This window comes from Condylura cristata, unplaced genomic scaffold (assembly GCF_000260355.1).
Source record: "Condylura cristata isolate star-nosed mole 26May11 unplaced genomic scaffold, ConCri1.0 scaffold00017, whole genome shotgun sequence".
In the NCBI taxonomy this organism is placed as follows: domain Eukaryota; kingdom Metazoa; phylum Chordata; class Mammalia; order Eulipotyphla; family Talpidae; genus Condylura; species Condylura cristata.
In genome coordinates this window covers 40546892-40558874 of record NW_004567118.1, presented here as the reverse complement: position 1 = coordinate 40558874, position 11983 = coordinate 40546892, and the positions used below count along the sequence as shown (strand labels likewise).

At 37.7% G+C, this 11983-nt stretch overlaps 1 protein-coding gene across 1 annotated transcript in view; it reads right to left on the bottom strand.

Moving 5' to 3' along the window:
- Positions 1 to 1643: 1643 nt before the first annotated feature.
- LOC101624873 (serine/threonine-protein kinase MRCK alpha-like) overlaps positions 1644 to 11983 on the bottom strand; it is a 42277-nt gene continuing 31937 nt past the window's right edge. The window contains exons 10-16 of the mRNA XM_004685169.1: positions 10399 to 10480; positions 8004 to 8220; positions 7050 to 7112; positions 5823 to 6419; positions 4316 to 4413; positions 3292 to 3376; positions 1644 to 1774 (exon numbers count right to left, since the gene is read on the bottom strand). Coding sequence (XP_004685226.1) covers positions 1644 to 1774; positions 3292 to 3376; positions 4316 to 4413; positions 5823 to 6419; positions 7050 to 7112; positions 8004 to 8220; positions 10399 to 10480 — 1273 coding nt within the window. The remainder of the gene's footprint in view (positions 1775 to 3291; positions 3377 to 4315; positions 4414 to 5822; positions 6420 to 7049; positions 7113 to 8003; positions 8221 to 10398; positions 10481 to 11983) is intronic.

Below are 11983 nucleotides of genomic sequence, written 5' to 3'. Positions count from 1 at the left end.
TGTCTCTGGTATATGGTTGTTCATTATTTTTGTTATTTTCTCGCCTGGTCCATTATACTCCTGCTATGAGTGAAACCATCTGGTATTTTTCTTTCTCTTTCTGGCTTATCTCACTAGTGAGAGTTTTATTAAGACAAAACCAGAAGTTTTACAGAAAAGAAATCAAAAGCAACTCAACTCATCATCTACATAGAAATGCCTTGGCCTAAAATATGTGCCTGGAAAAAAGTGAATTTTTCAGTCCCTGGGTGTGAGCACAGCAAGTCTTAGGAAGGATTGTCATCTCTGGCTCTGATTCTTCTTTAACAAAACAAAGAAAGAGCAGGAGAAAAACAACCTAGAAGAGCATTTCATAACTTCATGCTGGAAATGAAAATACCTCTGCTTCACTTTGGAAATTTTATTTTGCTGAAAATTACTACTTTAGATGTTAAAACGTAACTGTGCTTCTATAATAACTTTTGAAAGACAAAGAATTATGTTGGTTATTTTTGAGGTAGTTGGTTCAGTATGTCCAGTTACAAACTTGGAGAAGAGAGGAATAGTCAGTAATTTAATGCCTTGTAAGTATTTTTTAAAGTATTTTAAAGTTTATGGTAGGGATTAAAATGCCTCCAAAAGTTACGTGTATCAATGTTGTATATTTTTCATACAATTATAACTTTTTTAAAGAAGTTGCACTAACTTTGAAATGTTTTCATTTGTAATTCAAAGAAGTTCAACTTGTTTTTATGCCTTTTTAGTTATAAAAATTACAGCCCTGGGCCTCCCTGGTGGCACAGGGGCTAAAAGTCTCAGCACTATCATGCTATCACCAGCCTCTGTGGCCTGACTTTGATCCCCAGCCAGGGAGGTGACCCACATAGCACAGCTGGCTTGCCTGATGCTCCCCTCAGTAGTGGATTTCAGTAGATCTGCCTGTTCTGCTCCCCACTCTATTCCTGGTGAATCCTCTCACCCCCTCCCATTCTTCTGGCCTACAGCCCAATTCTTGCATTCATAAATAAACAAAATAAATATTTTTTAAAGATAAAAATCACTGCAAAGCAATGGCTCATTAGAAAGTTGTTTTTTTTTTTTTTAAAGATTTATTTATTTGTACATACAGAACTGGGGTACAGGCCAGAGGCTCAGGGGTGGTGAGAGGCTTCACCAGAGACAGAGTGGGGAACAGAACAGGCAGATCGATGAAGTACACTGCTGAGGGGAGCAGTGGGCGGGTCAGGAGAGGTCTGCCACACCATGTGGTCTCCTCCGGGGTAGGCGGGAATTGAACTCATGCGGAAGTGGCTTTAGCTTTTCAGTGCAGTGCTTTAACCCGCTGCGCCACCAGGGAGGGCCCAGAAAGTTGTTTTTTAAAAAAAGAAAACCATTGTCAGAGAGTAATGAATCCACAAGCATACACTGTATTGTTTATTCATTCACAAAACCAGTAGGGAACATACATTGTGGTTCAATTAGCCCACATTCAGAGAAATGAATTGCTTATTACACATTCACTCATACTACATAAAGGATTTCCCTAAAGTTAAAAATTAACAAAATGGGCTATGAACAGATGTCTCTGTTCAAATTTCAGATATTTATTTCTATTCTTCCAAATGAAATCAAACATCATGTGATCCTCCAGTGGTTCTCCCAGCTCAGAGTCCCTTTGGGGATGTTCCCTTCTCTTTGGGGACTCTGAAGGAATAACGCCGCTTGCTGTTGAGGTGCTGAATCATTTGCCTTTGATGAGTATCTGATGTTTTGGGAAATATCAGCTCATCTCCATCTATACATAGAACACAAAACAATGGTAATTCTTGAAACTGCCAATGCTCGCTTCCACTAATCTCACAGATATCAAGAAAGGGCACAACTATCAGATTGCTCTGATTTTTAAAGGTGGGTGAATAGGACACTTTTATTAAGAATATACACAGAACATTGATTAAACAGTTTAGCCTTTAAGCAATACTTCAAAATAAATCTATCAGGATATAACTCGATAAGCCAGTACTGTTTCTCTGGGAGGTGACAGCAGTTTTTTCATTGGTGTCTCCACTTTGATTCACCCTGATATTTCTAAGCTAATGTTTTTCTCCTACCATGCTCTTCTGATTAAGGGCATTAAAATGTTTGGTTACACTTCAAGGCAAAGTAGAAAGCGTAAATCTTTCTGAATATGAACATAATCACTATTATTAAAACAGAGCAAAGCAATTTTGAGACCTACTGCAGAAGGAAGTGGTACACAGGGTGGTAAGGTGACCCAACCCCTCCCTGCAGAAGAAAGAATCTGTCTCTTCTGATCTCAAGGTAAGAGATAACTCTTCTGTAGACCCCTATGAGTTTCCAGCCCACTTAGTTTCAGGTCTTTATATTTAGAACAAAACTGTCCCCAGAAAACCTCCATACTGTCTTGAACCCCAAAAAGAAAATAAGACAGCTTGTTATGAATTGTGTCTCTCCCCAAAGTCGTTAAATCCCTAACCCTCAGTAACTTTGAATGTGACCTTATTTGGAAATAAGGTCTTTGCTGATGTTCAAGTTAGGATGTGCTTATTGGGGTGAGCCCTAATAAAAGTGGAAAATTTGGGCACAGACACAGAGACTTCACATAAAAATAAAGGTAGAGATTGGGTTAGTATGCCTGCAAGCCAAGAAATGTTCCAGATTGTCAGAAAATCTCCAGAAGCTAGAAAAATATGCCTGGAACAGGTTCTCTCTCGTTGTTCACAGCGGGAATGAAACCTGCCATGATCTTGAGCTTCACTTCCAGGCTCCAGAGCCCAGAAACAATGAATTTCTATGGTTCAAGGCTCCACTCTTTGGTGTTTTGTTGTGACTGCTCTAGCAAACTGTTACACCACTGTGCAAAGATTCCATTCAATAAGTAAGAAAAAAGAGAGCAACAAATCCATTGTGACTTTTCTCATATCCAAGTCTTCTGGAGTCTGAAACTAACAGGTGTGAGAAGCTAAAGCAGAGCTGGGGAAGGGGCGACATCTGCCTGGTGCACTCACTGAGGCTTGTGCACTTCTAGCCCCAAAGCCTGCTGGGGAAGTGAGTGAATGTTCACAGTGAGCATTGGAGATGGAGGTTGGTTTATTCAGGTGCTCGTGTCCACCTGTGCTTAGGTAAATCATGCTGGAAAACTGAACCAGCGTCCCGGAAGTAAATACAACTCTGCTGAGATGGAACAGAAGCTCCAAGGTCAGATTCTCCCCACTCACAAGCTCCGTGACCTGAGCATCAACTAGAGAAAGATTTTGCTAGAAGTTGTTCTATTAAGAAGAGATTTCTTACTTTTCATCTTATTTTTGAAATATATTAATCTAACTGTCTCCAAAAATAATATGTTTAGGGATCCTTCACTATTCAAGGGCCGAACCTAAAATGATTTAAAAAAAAAAAAGATTACCATTTCAAATATACTTTTGAATACTAACTTAGAAAGCTAATTGCTTATAATATGTAACAATAGATAGATAGATAAATAGACAGACAGACAGATAGATAGATAAAAAGAATTGATTATCATGACATTTTACTTAAACTCTCACCTCAAAATGCTATAATTTAAAAAATCAATCAGAGGGGATAGATTGTGTTACAAGCTCATATTGATAAAATTTCAGAAACATGAACATTATGGGTTTAAGAAATCAGAACTCACTAACTTAAACAGAAATCAGTGTTTAAATTCACTTTCAAAAAGACATAAGTAATAAAAGTTATCCTGAGAAGTCTCATCTTTCTTGTGAATTAATTTGATCAAACAGTGAATGTGACTGATTCACATTTAGAATATTAGAAATGTGTATCTTAATGTTAGGTGAATGGATCAGTCCTGATCAAATTCTTTCTACATCAATATTGTAAAGTGGTGTAAAGTCTCATAGATCATTATGACCACTTCATGATTCTACTACAGTATAAACTAACTCCCTTTGGGTGACTCATGCTCTTATATTCAACACATTCCATAATTTAATCATTCTTCAATCTTCAGTGTTCCTTTCTTAACAAAATGGCAATTTTTAAAGATTTTATCTATGTTTTAAGTAATTTATAGAAGAGATGCAAATTCTTCATTTTATTGTGAATCTGTGAAATCTTGAACATCTTTAATGCATCTTTAAATATATACTTTTATTTAGCCCGTAAAATTTTCCTTCACTGGGTGTAAATTTAAACTAAGTGAAAACTAGTAATAAATAAAAGTAACTAAATTAAATGTGAGAATCCACATTATTAGCAAAAAGTGTACAATGACATAGTGTCATTTCCATTTTCAGTCAATAATCCATCAGTACTCAGTATAAGTCACCTTATTAAGAGGGATGGTCTGGATCCATTCTGAGGAGTTCACGTCAAAGATGTCAACCGCATTTTCACTATACACAGAGAGATATGGGGCATTGAAACCTGGGAGAGGGGAAAGAAGCGACAGTCTGGGTTTCAGGATTCCTCTTTGAACTGGTGTTTTTATTATAATTATAGAAACACATGCAGTTGTAAGACATAATACAGAGGTTCCTGCTTTTGTGACACAACAGGTTAAAGCACAGCAATATGAAGCTATAGCAGCCACTGCAGCACGATTTCAATCCTCAGCCAGGGAGGTGACCCACATGGCATGGCAGACCTCTCCTGACCGGCCGGCTGCTCACCTCAGCAGTGTACTTCAGTACATCTGCCTGTTATGCTCCCCATTCTGTCTCTGGTGAACCCTCTTAACTCCCGCACCTCTGGCCTGTATCTCAGCTCTGTATGCATAAATAAATAAATCTTAAAAAGAAAAAAAGAAATAGTAAAGAAAGGCTCTTGTATAAGTTTCTTCTTGCGAATATTTTGCCAAAGTAGGATACTGACATTGATACAATTTTTCTACCCATCTTAGAGAGACTTACCCAGTTTTACCAGCACGTGTGTGTGTCTTGTTCCCAACACAAGGGGCCCTCACATGCCCTTTATTCACCTCTTTTAATCACTCAAAATTAAAATATCTCATGATTAGTATCACTATGAGCATACAGACTATGTCTACCTTAAGTTTATTGTGGTCCTTAGCATCATAAATTGTTTATGTTAAGTGCTCAATTACTATTCTCTAAATGAATAAAAAAATTTATATGTGATTTTTACATGATGGCCTAGATCAATAATAGTTTGAAAGGGCTGGAAAAGACTAAGATTATTTAGAAAAAGTATATGTATACTTCACACAAGCTTTTAACATAGAAAGCAAACTAAGTATCTACATTTTTGTGGTCAATTTTAATGCTGATACCACAAAAATAGCTACTTTGGAACTTAAAAGAAAACAACTACTTATATTAAGGATATATTCAAGAGTAATTTTCCTATGAATGTAGTAATAATTAGTCTGTCATTTCAAATGTATGATTTAAAGGCCTTTCCCTGGTAGCACACAGGGTTTAAGCGCAGCACTATGAAGCTCTATCCACAGCCACTGCAGCACATGTTCGATCCCCAGCCAGGGAGCTGACCCACATGTCTGTCTGACCTGCTGCCCCCACCCCACCTCCCGCCCAGTAGTGTATTTCAGCTAATCCACCTGTCCTTTTCCCCACTCTGTTTCAGGTGAATCTTCCCACCCTCCTCCCCAACACCTCTGGCCGAAACACCAGTTCTTGTATGCATAAATAAAATCTTTTTTAAAAAACCACATGTATGATTTAGGTATGATTTCATTAGAGCATTGTTACAAAACAAGAAGCTAATTCAAAAAAATCTTTAGTGATGTTTTCAAAAACAAAGCCTTTCATTAGCAAAATCATATTGTAATAAAAAGACAGTGTACCAAACCTTACAGCAATAAGTGGGAGTTGCTGGCCACATCAATTCAATTGACCGCGACCTGAGGCCCCTGCTGTCAGTGTATATTCCAATGCTCTTAAAACATAACAGATACTCTATACTGGAGATCTCGATTGCACAGAGCGCATCCACTGGTTGACACACAATAAACGACAGTGTAGGGTCGTGAGAGTGGAGCATTCTGTGTGGGACTCCCTCTCTCCTCAAGGGGTATCTCAGGAATCCTGACTGGAACCCTACACAAAGCTGTTCACTGAAGATGGTCATCCACTGGACACTGGTTGGGACCTGAAGCTCTTTAAATTTTCTGTGAGAGATTTTCTTGCTCTGATACAGCTCATAGCAGAAGACCCGGCATTTCCGAGCTACGCAGAGGCACGTATGGGCCCCACGGCATACTGGTCCAGAAGTCATCATCTGGCAGCCTTTGGTCTCTGCCAGCTTGTGGACATCAGCCTTGCGGCCATCCAAAGCTGACATGGGAAGCAACTGTACATGGTGACTTCGTCCTGAGATCACCGCCACCATCTGTCCATGGGGGATGAGCTCTATCTGATGGATCCTCTTCATGTCACCAACTCGAATGATTTCTGCACAAATAAACATAACGTCTGTCATTTTCAAATGCAATATATTTATATTCTTTGACTGTTGTCCCAAGTTACCAAGAAGCACTTAAAAAAGGTCTCAATAAAAAGGATCTGACAGATACCCTTAACATCATGAGCCCCAGTCATTTTTCAAATTTATCACAAAGGTGAGAGACATTGAGAGGACAGTTGGAGAGGAGAGAATGACTCCCCATGATTTTGTCTCCTCTCCATTTCTCTCTCTCCAAAGGGGGGGAAAAAAAGCACAAAAAAAGCACAGAACACAATTATAGCACAGAACTCTGCCTTCTTGTCTAGGATATTATGTAATGTCTAAATGTAAGTAGTTACTCTTTGTAGAATGTCATAGGTGGGCAGAGAGGAATCAAGTAGAATTTTTTTTTCATGTGCAACCTGAAGATGGTAAAGTTTACAAATGTAACAGATAAAATCACCTGAGAAGGTATTTAGACTCTTGAGGTTTATAGATCTTGGAAATTAGGAGAGTTATCATTTGACTTGAAAATATATCAAACTAGAAGCAGATGATTTCTTGTACAGGAAAAAGGTAACACATTTGATATTATTGTTAGAGATTAGTTGTTCCAGAATTGCCAAGTTAAGCCTTACCATCTATGGTGATGTGAACCACAAATAAACCCTCTTCATTTCCCAGAACAATCCTTTTGTGATCTGCATGTGACACATAAATAAAAACATCAAGATTTTTTGGCAAACATTAAATCAAATTAATATGATAAACAAATTTATCAATATTGAAAAATTTTTGAAGTCAAATTATTAAGCACATACATAAAAATAAAAATAAAAATAAAAATTTAAGAATAACAAATTCATACTATTAGCTTTTCTCAATTAAAAATTAACCCTAACAAAACTTGACTTTTCTCAAGAGATCATTATAAAGCAATCTTTGTCATTACTTGAAAAAAGCATAACATTCAAGTGAGGTAATTTCAAATTCACTATAAATAGGTAATTGCTTAATGAATAAAAATTATATAATTTTCAGTGATCTTGTCCTGAACTGCATCAGCATTAAAGTTTGTGTGAGAAAAAAATTTAAAGGGCAAAGATAGTGTTTATTGAGTGAAAGCCTATAACACAAAGCAGAACTTTACATAAATGAGCTGATTTAATCCACACCGTAACTGTCAAACAAAGGAGTGTCTGCATTTTATACCAGCACAGAACTGTTCAAAGGAGTTTAGTGCATGCACAATGTCACACAGGAGTAAATACTCTCACTCTCACTGTCACCTAATGCCACCTAACCCAGAAAAAAAAATGAGGTTTGGAAAGCACATGTTTTCTCATTTATTGAGAAAACTTGAATATTAACCTTAGCAATGTATTAATTGACTAAACATAGTTTTCATTTATTTGGTGAACATTTGGGCATTGGGATCTAGATTTGAAAGTCTGTATGTACCCTCCTCATGTAGGTGATTCACAATGACTACACAGGGTCACACCTCAGGTGACGCCCATAGGGCCATTTGTGTTTGGAAACTCAGAACTTTTTTAGATTTGAGAAAGGTATTAACTGTCATAAATCCATACCTATGATTGCAGCGGTCTGGGTGGTTTTGATCAGGGGTAGACTGCTGTCATAAGCCTCTTTCAGAACATAGACTGAGCGGTCTCTGGAATGACTTGCTCTCAGAATCTTGTGCAATTCACTGAGCACTCCCACCCACTCACTTTTCTCATTCTCACTATCTGCTAATATTGGGATGGAATATTTATTACTAGGTGCAGATAGCTGTGAAGCGGTAACCTAGAATGATTTAAGGAACATCTGAGTTATAAGAAAGCAGACATTCTTCAAGTCAGCCTGTTAGCATTTTTCATTAACTCCCCACTACTAAATGACACTTTTAATATTATCACCCTCCTCCTGCTTAGCAGGGTAAATGATGTAAGCATTAGGACCTAGGTCATGAGAAAAATGTCAGAATCTCTTCTATTTTGGCCCTTCTACCAATACCGTGGCACTCTGAGGATGTAATATGCAGTTGATAGTTAAATAACGTAGGGTATGACTTTTGACTCCCCCAGAACTTAGCTTCTAAAGTCTGTTATTGACCAGAAGCCTTACCAGTAATACAAAGTCAATAATATATAATTTCTATGTTAACTGTAGTACATACTATATTCTTTTTTAAAAGATTTATTTATTTATGTACACAGAACTGGGGTACAGGCCATCTTCTTAAGGTAAGCTACAGAAAAGAAAGTGTTATTAAGAAAGTCACAAGATGGCCCTCCCTGGTGGTGCAGGGGGTTAAAGCGCAGCACTAAGAAGCTAAAGCCACTTCCGCCTGAGTTCGATTTCCGCCTGTCCCAGAGGTGACCACATGGCGCCGAAGACCTCTCCTAACCTGCCCGCTGCTCCCCTCAGCAGTGTACTTCGTCGATCTCTCTGTTCTGCTCCCCACTCTGTCTCTGGTGAAGCCTCTCACAGTCCCTGCACCTCTGACCTGTAACCCAATTCTGTATGCACAAATAAATAAATCTTTAAAAAAAAAAAGAAAGAAAGAAAATCACAAGAGATTTTGAGAGAGAACATGTACTGTAGTGTTTTTATCAGTGGCATACATTTACAGTATCTATTTACAAAAAAGCCCATGTGTAAGTGAAGTTGTGCCATTCAAATCCATTTTACCTGATCAAGTAAAAATAGTTATCATTTGCTGGGTGCTGATTCGCTCTAAACTACTCTAAGAAGTTGTAATCTAAGAAGTCTAAGAAAGATGTCATCCTCAGTAAGCCTCAGCAGATAGATACCATTCTCTCAATCTTACAACTGAGAAGACAAGGGCACAGGGTGGGGTCTTAAGATTTTTTTTTAATCCCAAGAAAAAGTTTTGCCCCTAATTGATGCCCCTGAAATGACAATGTGTCTTGCAATTGTGGTCACCAAATGGTTATAACTGAAAACAATGCTCAGGGGTGTTTTTGCTGTTAAGCTAGAAATATTCAGAAATATGCCCACATAATTTACAACATTACTAGAAAATAGCAAATCACATTTTAAAATACATAATTAGCCTGGCAGACTTTATAAATTTATACATATACACACACATAAATATATATAACTTGCAAAATGTCACATAAACTGTGACATAAATTTCCACTCAGTTTCAAAGAATCATTTCACTGCAGAGTCTCTGGGTGGTTCCATAGAGTCTAATACAATGTATGCACTTGCATAAGGAACACCAAGATTTCTGTCTGCCCCTTGTTAAATTCAAGATTCACAAGTTGACTATAGCTATATGAGCCACCAGGGACAGCAGTCCTTTGCTTTTCTGTCACTCAGTCTATTCCAGAATTATTTTACAATTTTTTACAAATTGTTTATTGTCTCCTTTTTAATAGATTCTGAAATTAAAAACTTCCCTGATTTTTCCATGTGGTACTATTGGCTTAAATTTAAATTATGGCTTCAAAATGTTACCTCAGCGAAAACTTATTCTACAAAGTGTCTGCAGTTTTAGAAGCTACACATTCATGCTTCTGCAGGTCCAGGTGTGTGAATTGGCCTTGACACATATCACCTGTTTCTCTGTCACTACTTTTTCCTTCTTTTAACATTCCATACCAGACTGCTTTTCAATTTCCTGTTTTTAGCTATGAATCTGACATCTGTCTTGTTACCTTACTAAAACAAACAGACACTCTAAGGAACTAATTTAAGTCTCAGAATTAATCAGAGGATAAAAGATTGTGCCTTATGCAAAAAGTTATTTATAGCATATTGAAAAAAGGCATAAGGGGTTAGATTTTTTATAGTAGGTGGAAAGCAGGGGAAAGTGACCTTGCATTCCATATGAAATATCAGCCTCAGGTGACTTTCAGCCACCCAAGGTGCTTGATGCCTATGGACAGAAAAGACAGAGATGAAACAAAACACATAATCAAGAGACCCAGTGGCAGTGTGCATGCTTACTTTAAACATACGGTGCATTTCCTTTCTTCTTACAGTAATAAAATCAGAGGGCCAGATGGAACTGACAGAAAATGAGCCATCCCTAAAAGAAAAGCGAAACACTCGAACTGAGTAGAATCACGTGCAAGTTAAGTAAAAACACAATCCCCCATCCTAATGTCAGTGATTTATAACTTTGTTTTCTGTACTGACAGTGATCAAAGGAATCAGCCCGAGCCTATCAGTTTCCTGTGGTCTGTCCTGACTCAGACAGCACACATGGACCTGGGAGCTGGCACCTTTCTGACTCCAAAGTCACCACCGAGGGTAAGGCACCATGCCCTCAGGTCAGCTCAGTTGACATATTTTGGTATCCTTATCATGTATACTTTGCAGATACTTAATGTGGACAATTTGGCAAGTTTTGTTTATGGATAACTCTGAAATCACCACTAAAATGGAGATAATGAACAAATCTATCACCTCAAGTTTCCTGGGACTCCTTTGTATCCTTCTATCAGCTCCCTCCCCAATAGCCCCCTCTGCTCAAACAATCATTCTATTAAGTAGAATAAGAAAATCCAACTGAAAGTGAGAAGATATTGAAAAACTACACAGCAGACAAGGGGTTAATACCCAAGCTATACAAAACCCATTTTGGATATTGATATACAAGATATTCAATTTAACAATGAAAATAAATAAGCTAATTAACAAACGGACAGCAGAATTTCATGTACTGATTTATACTAAATGTAAACTCTATACAGTCAGACATACATACACAGAACAAGAAAATAAACTAGTGACTGAAAAATGTCTTAACAAATATCACATTGAATTTGAATCCACACAGAAGAGATAGTGATGCAAACTTCAGATAAAAAACATCTATTTTAAAGTTTACATGGCAACAGAGAAAATTAAGAACATACTCAAATTTAAATGGCAACAGCACTTAAAAAAATCAGAACCTGGCTCAGCAGACTTCTCCTTGCTCCCCTCAGCAGTGTACTTCCTCAATCTGCTTGTTCTGCTCCCCACTCTGTCTCTGGTGAATCCTCTCACCACCCCTTCACCTCTAGCCTGTGCCCCAGTTCTGTATGAATAAAGAAATAAATCTTTTTAAAAATCAGAACCCATATTATTCTCATATTTTCTTGCTAAAAAGGATGCTTCCCAAAGATGGGCCAAGCACTACACAACATACACTTCAGCAACATTTTAAAGACAGAGCACCCAATGCCACAATAGTGAAGGCAAGGATAAATAGATGGGACTACATCAAGTTAAAGAGCTTTTGCGCAGCAAAAGAAACATTACAAAAAACAGACAGCCCACTAATTGGGAAAAAATTTTCTCACACAAAACTAGTGATAAAGGATGGATCACAAAAACTCAACAAAAATAAAGTAAACAACCCCATCAAAAAATGGGCAGAAGAGCTAAAAAGACACTTCTCCAACAAGGAAATGCAGATGGCCAACAAGCATATGAAAACATGTTCAACATCACTCGTAATAAGGGAGACGCAAATTAAAACCACAATGAGATACCACCTCACCCCAGTGAGAATGGCACATCTTCAAACAACTAGCAACAACAA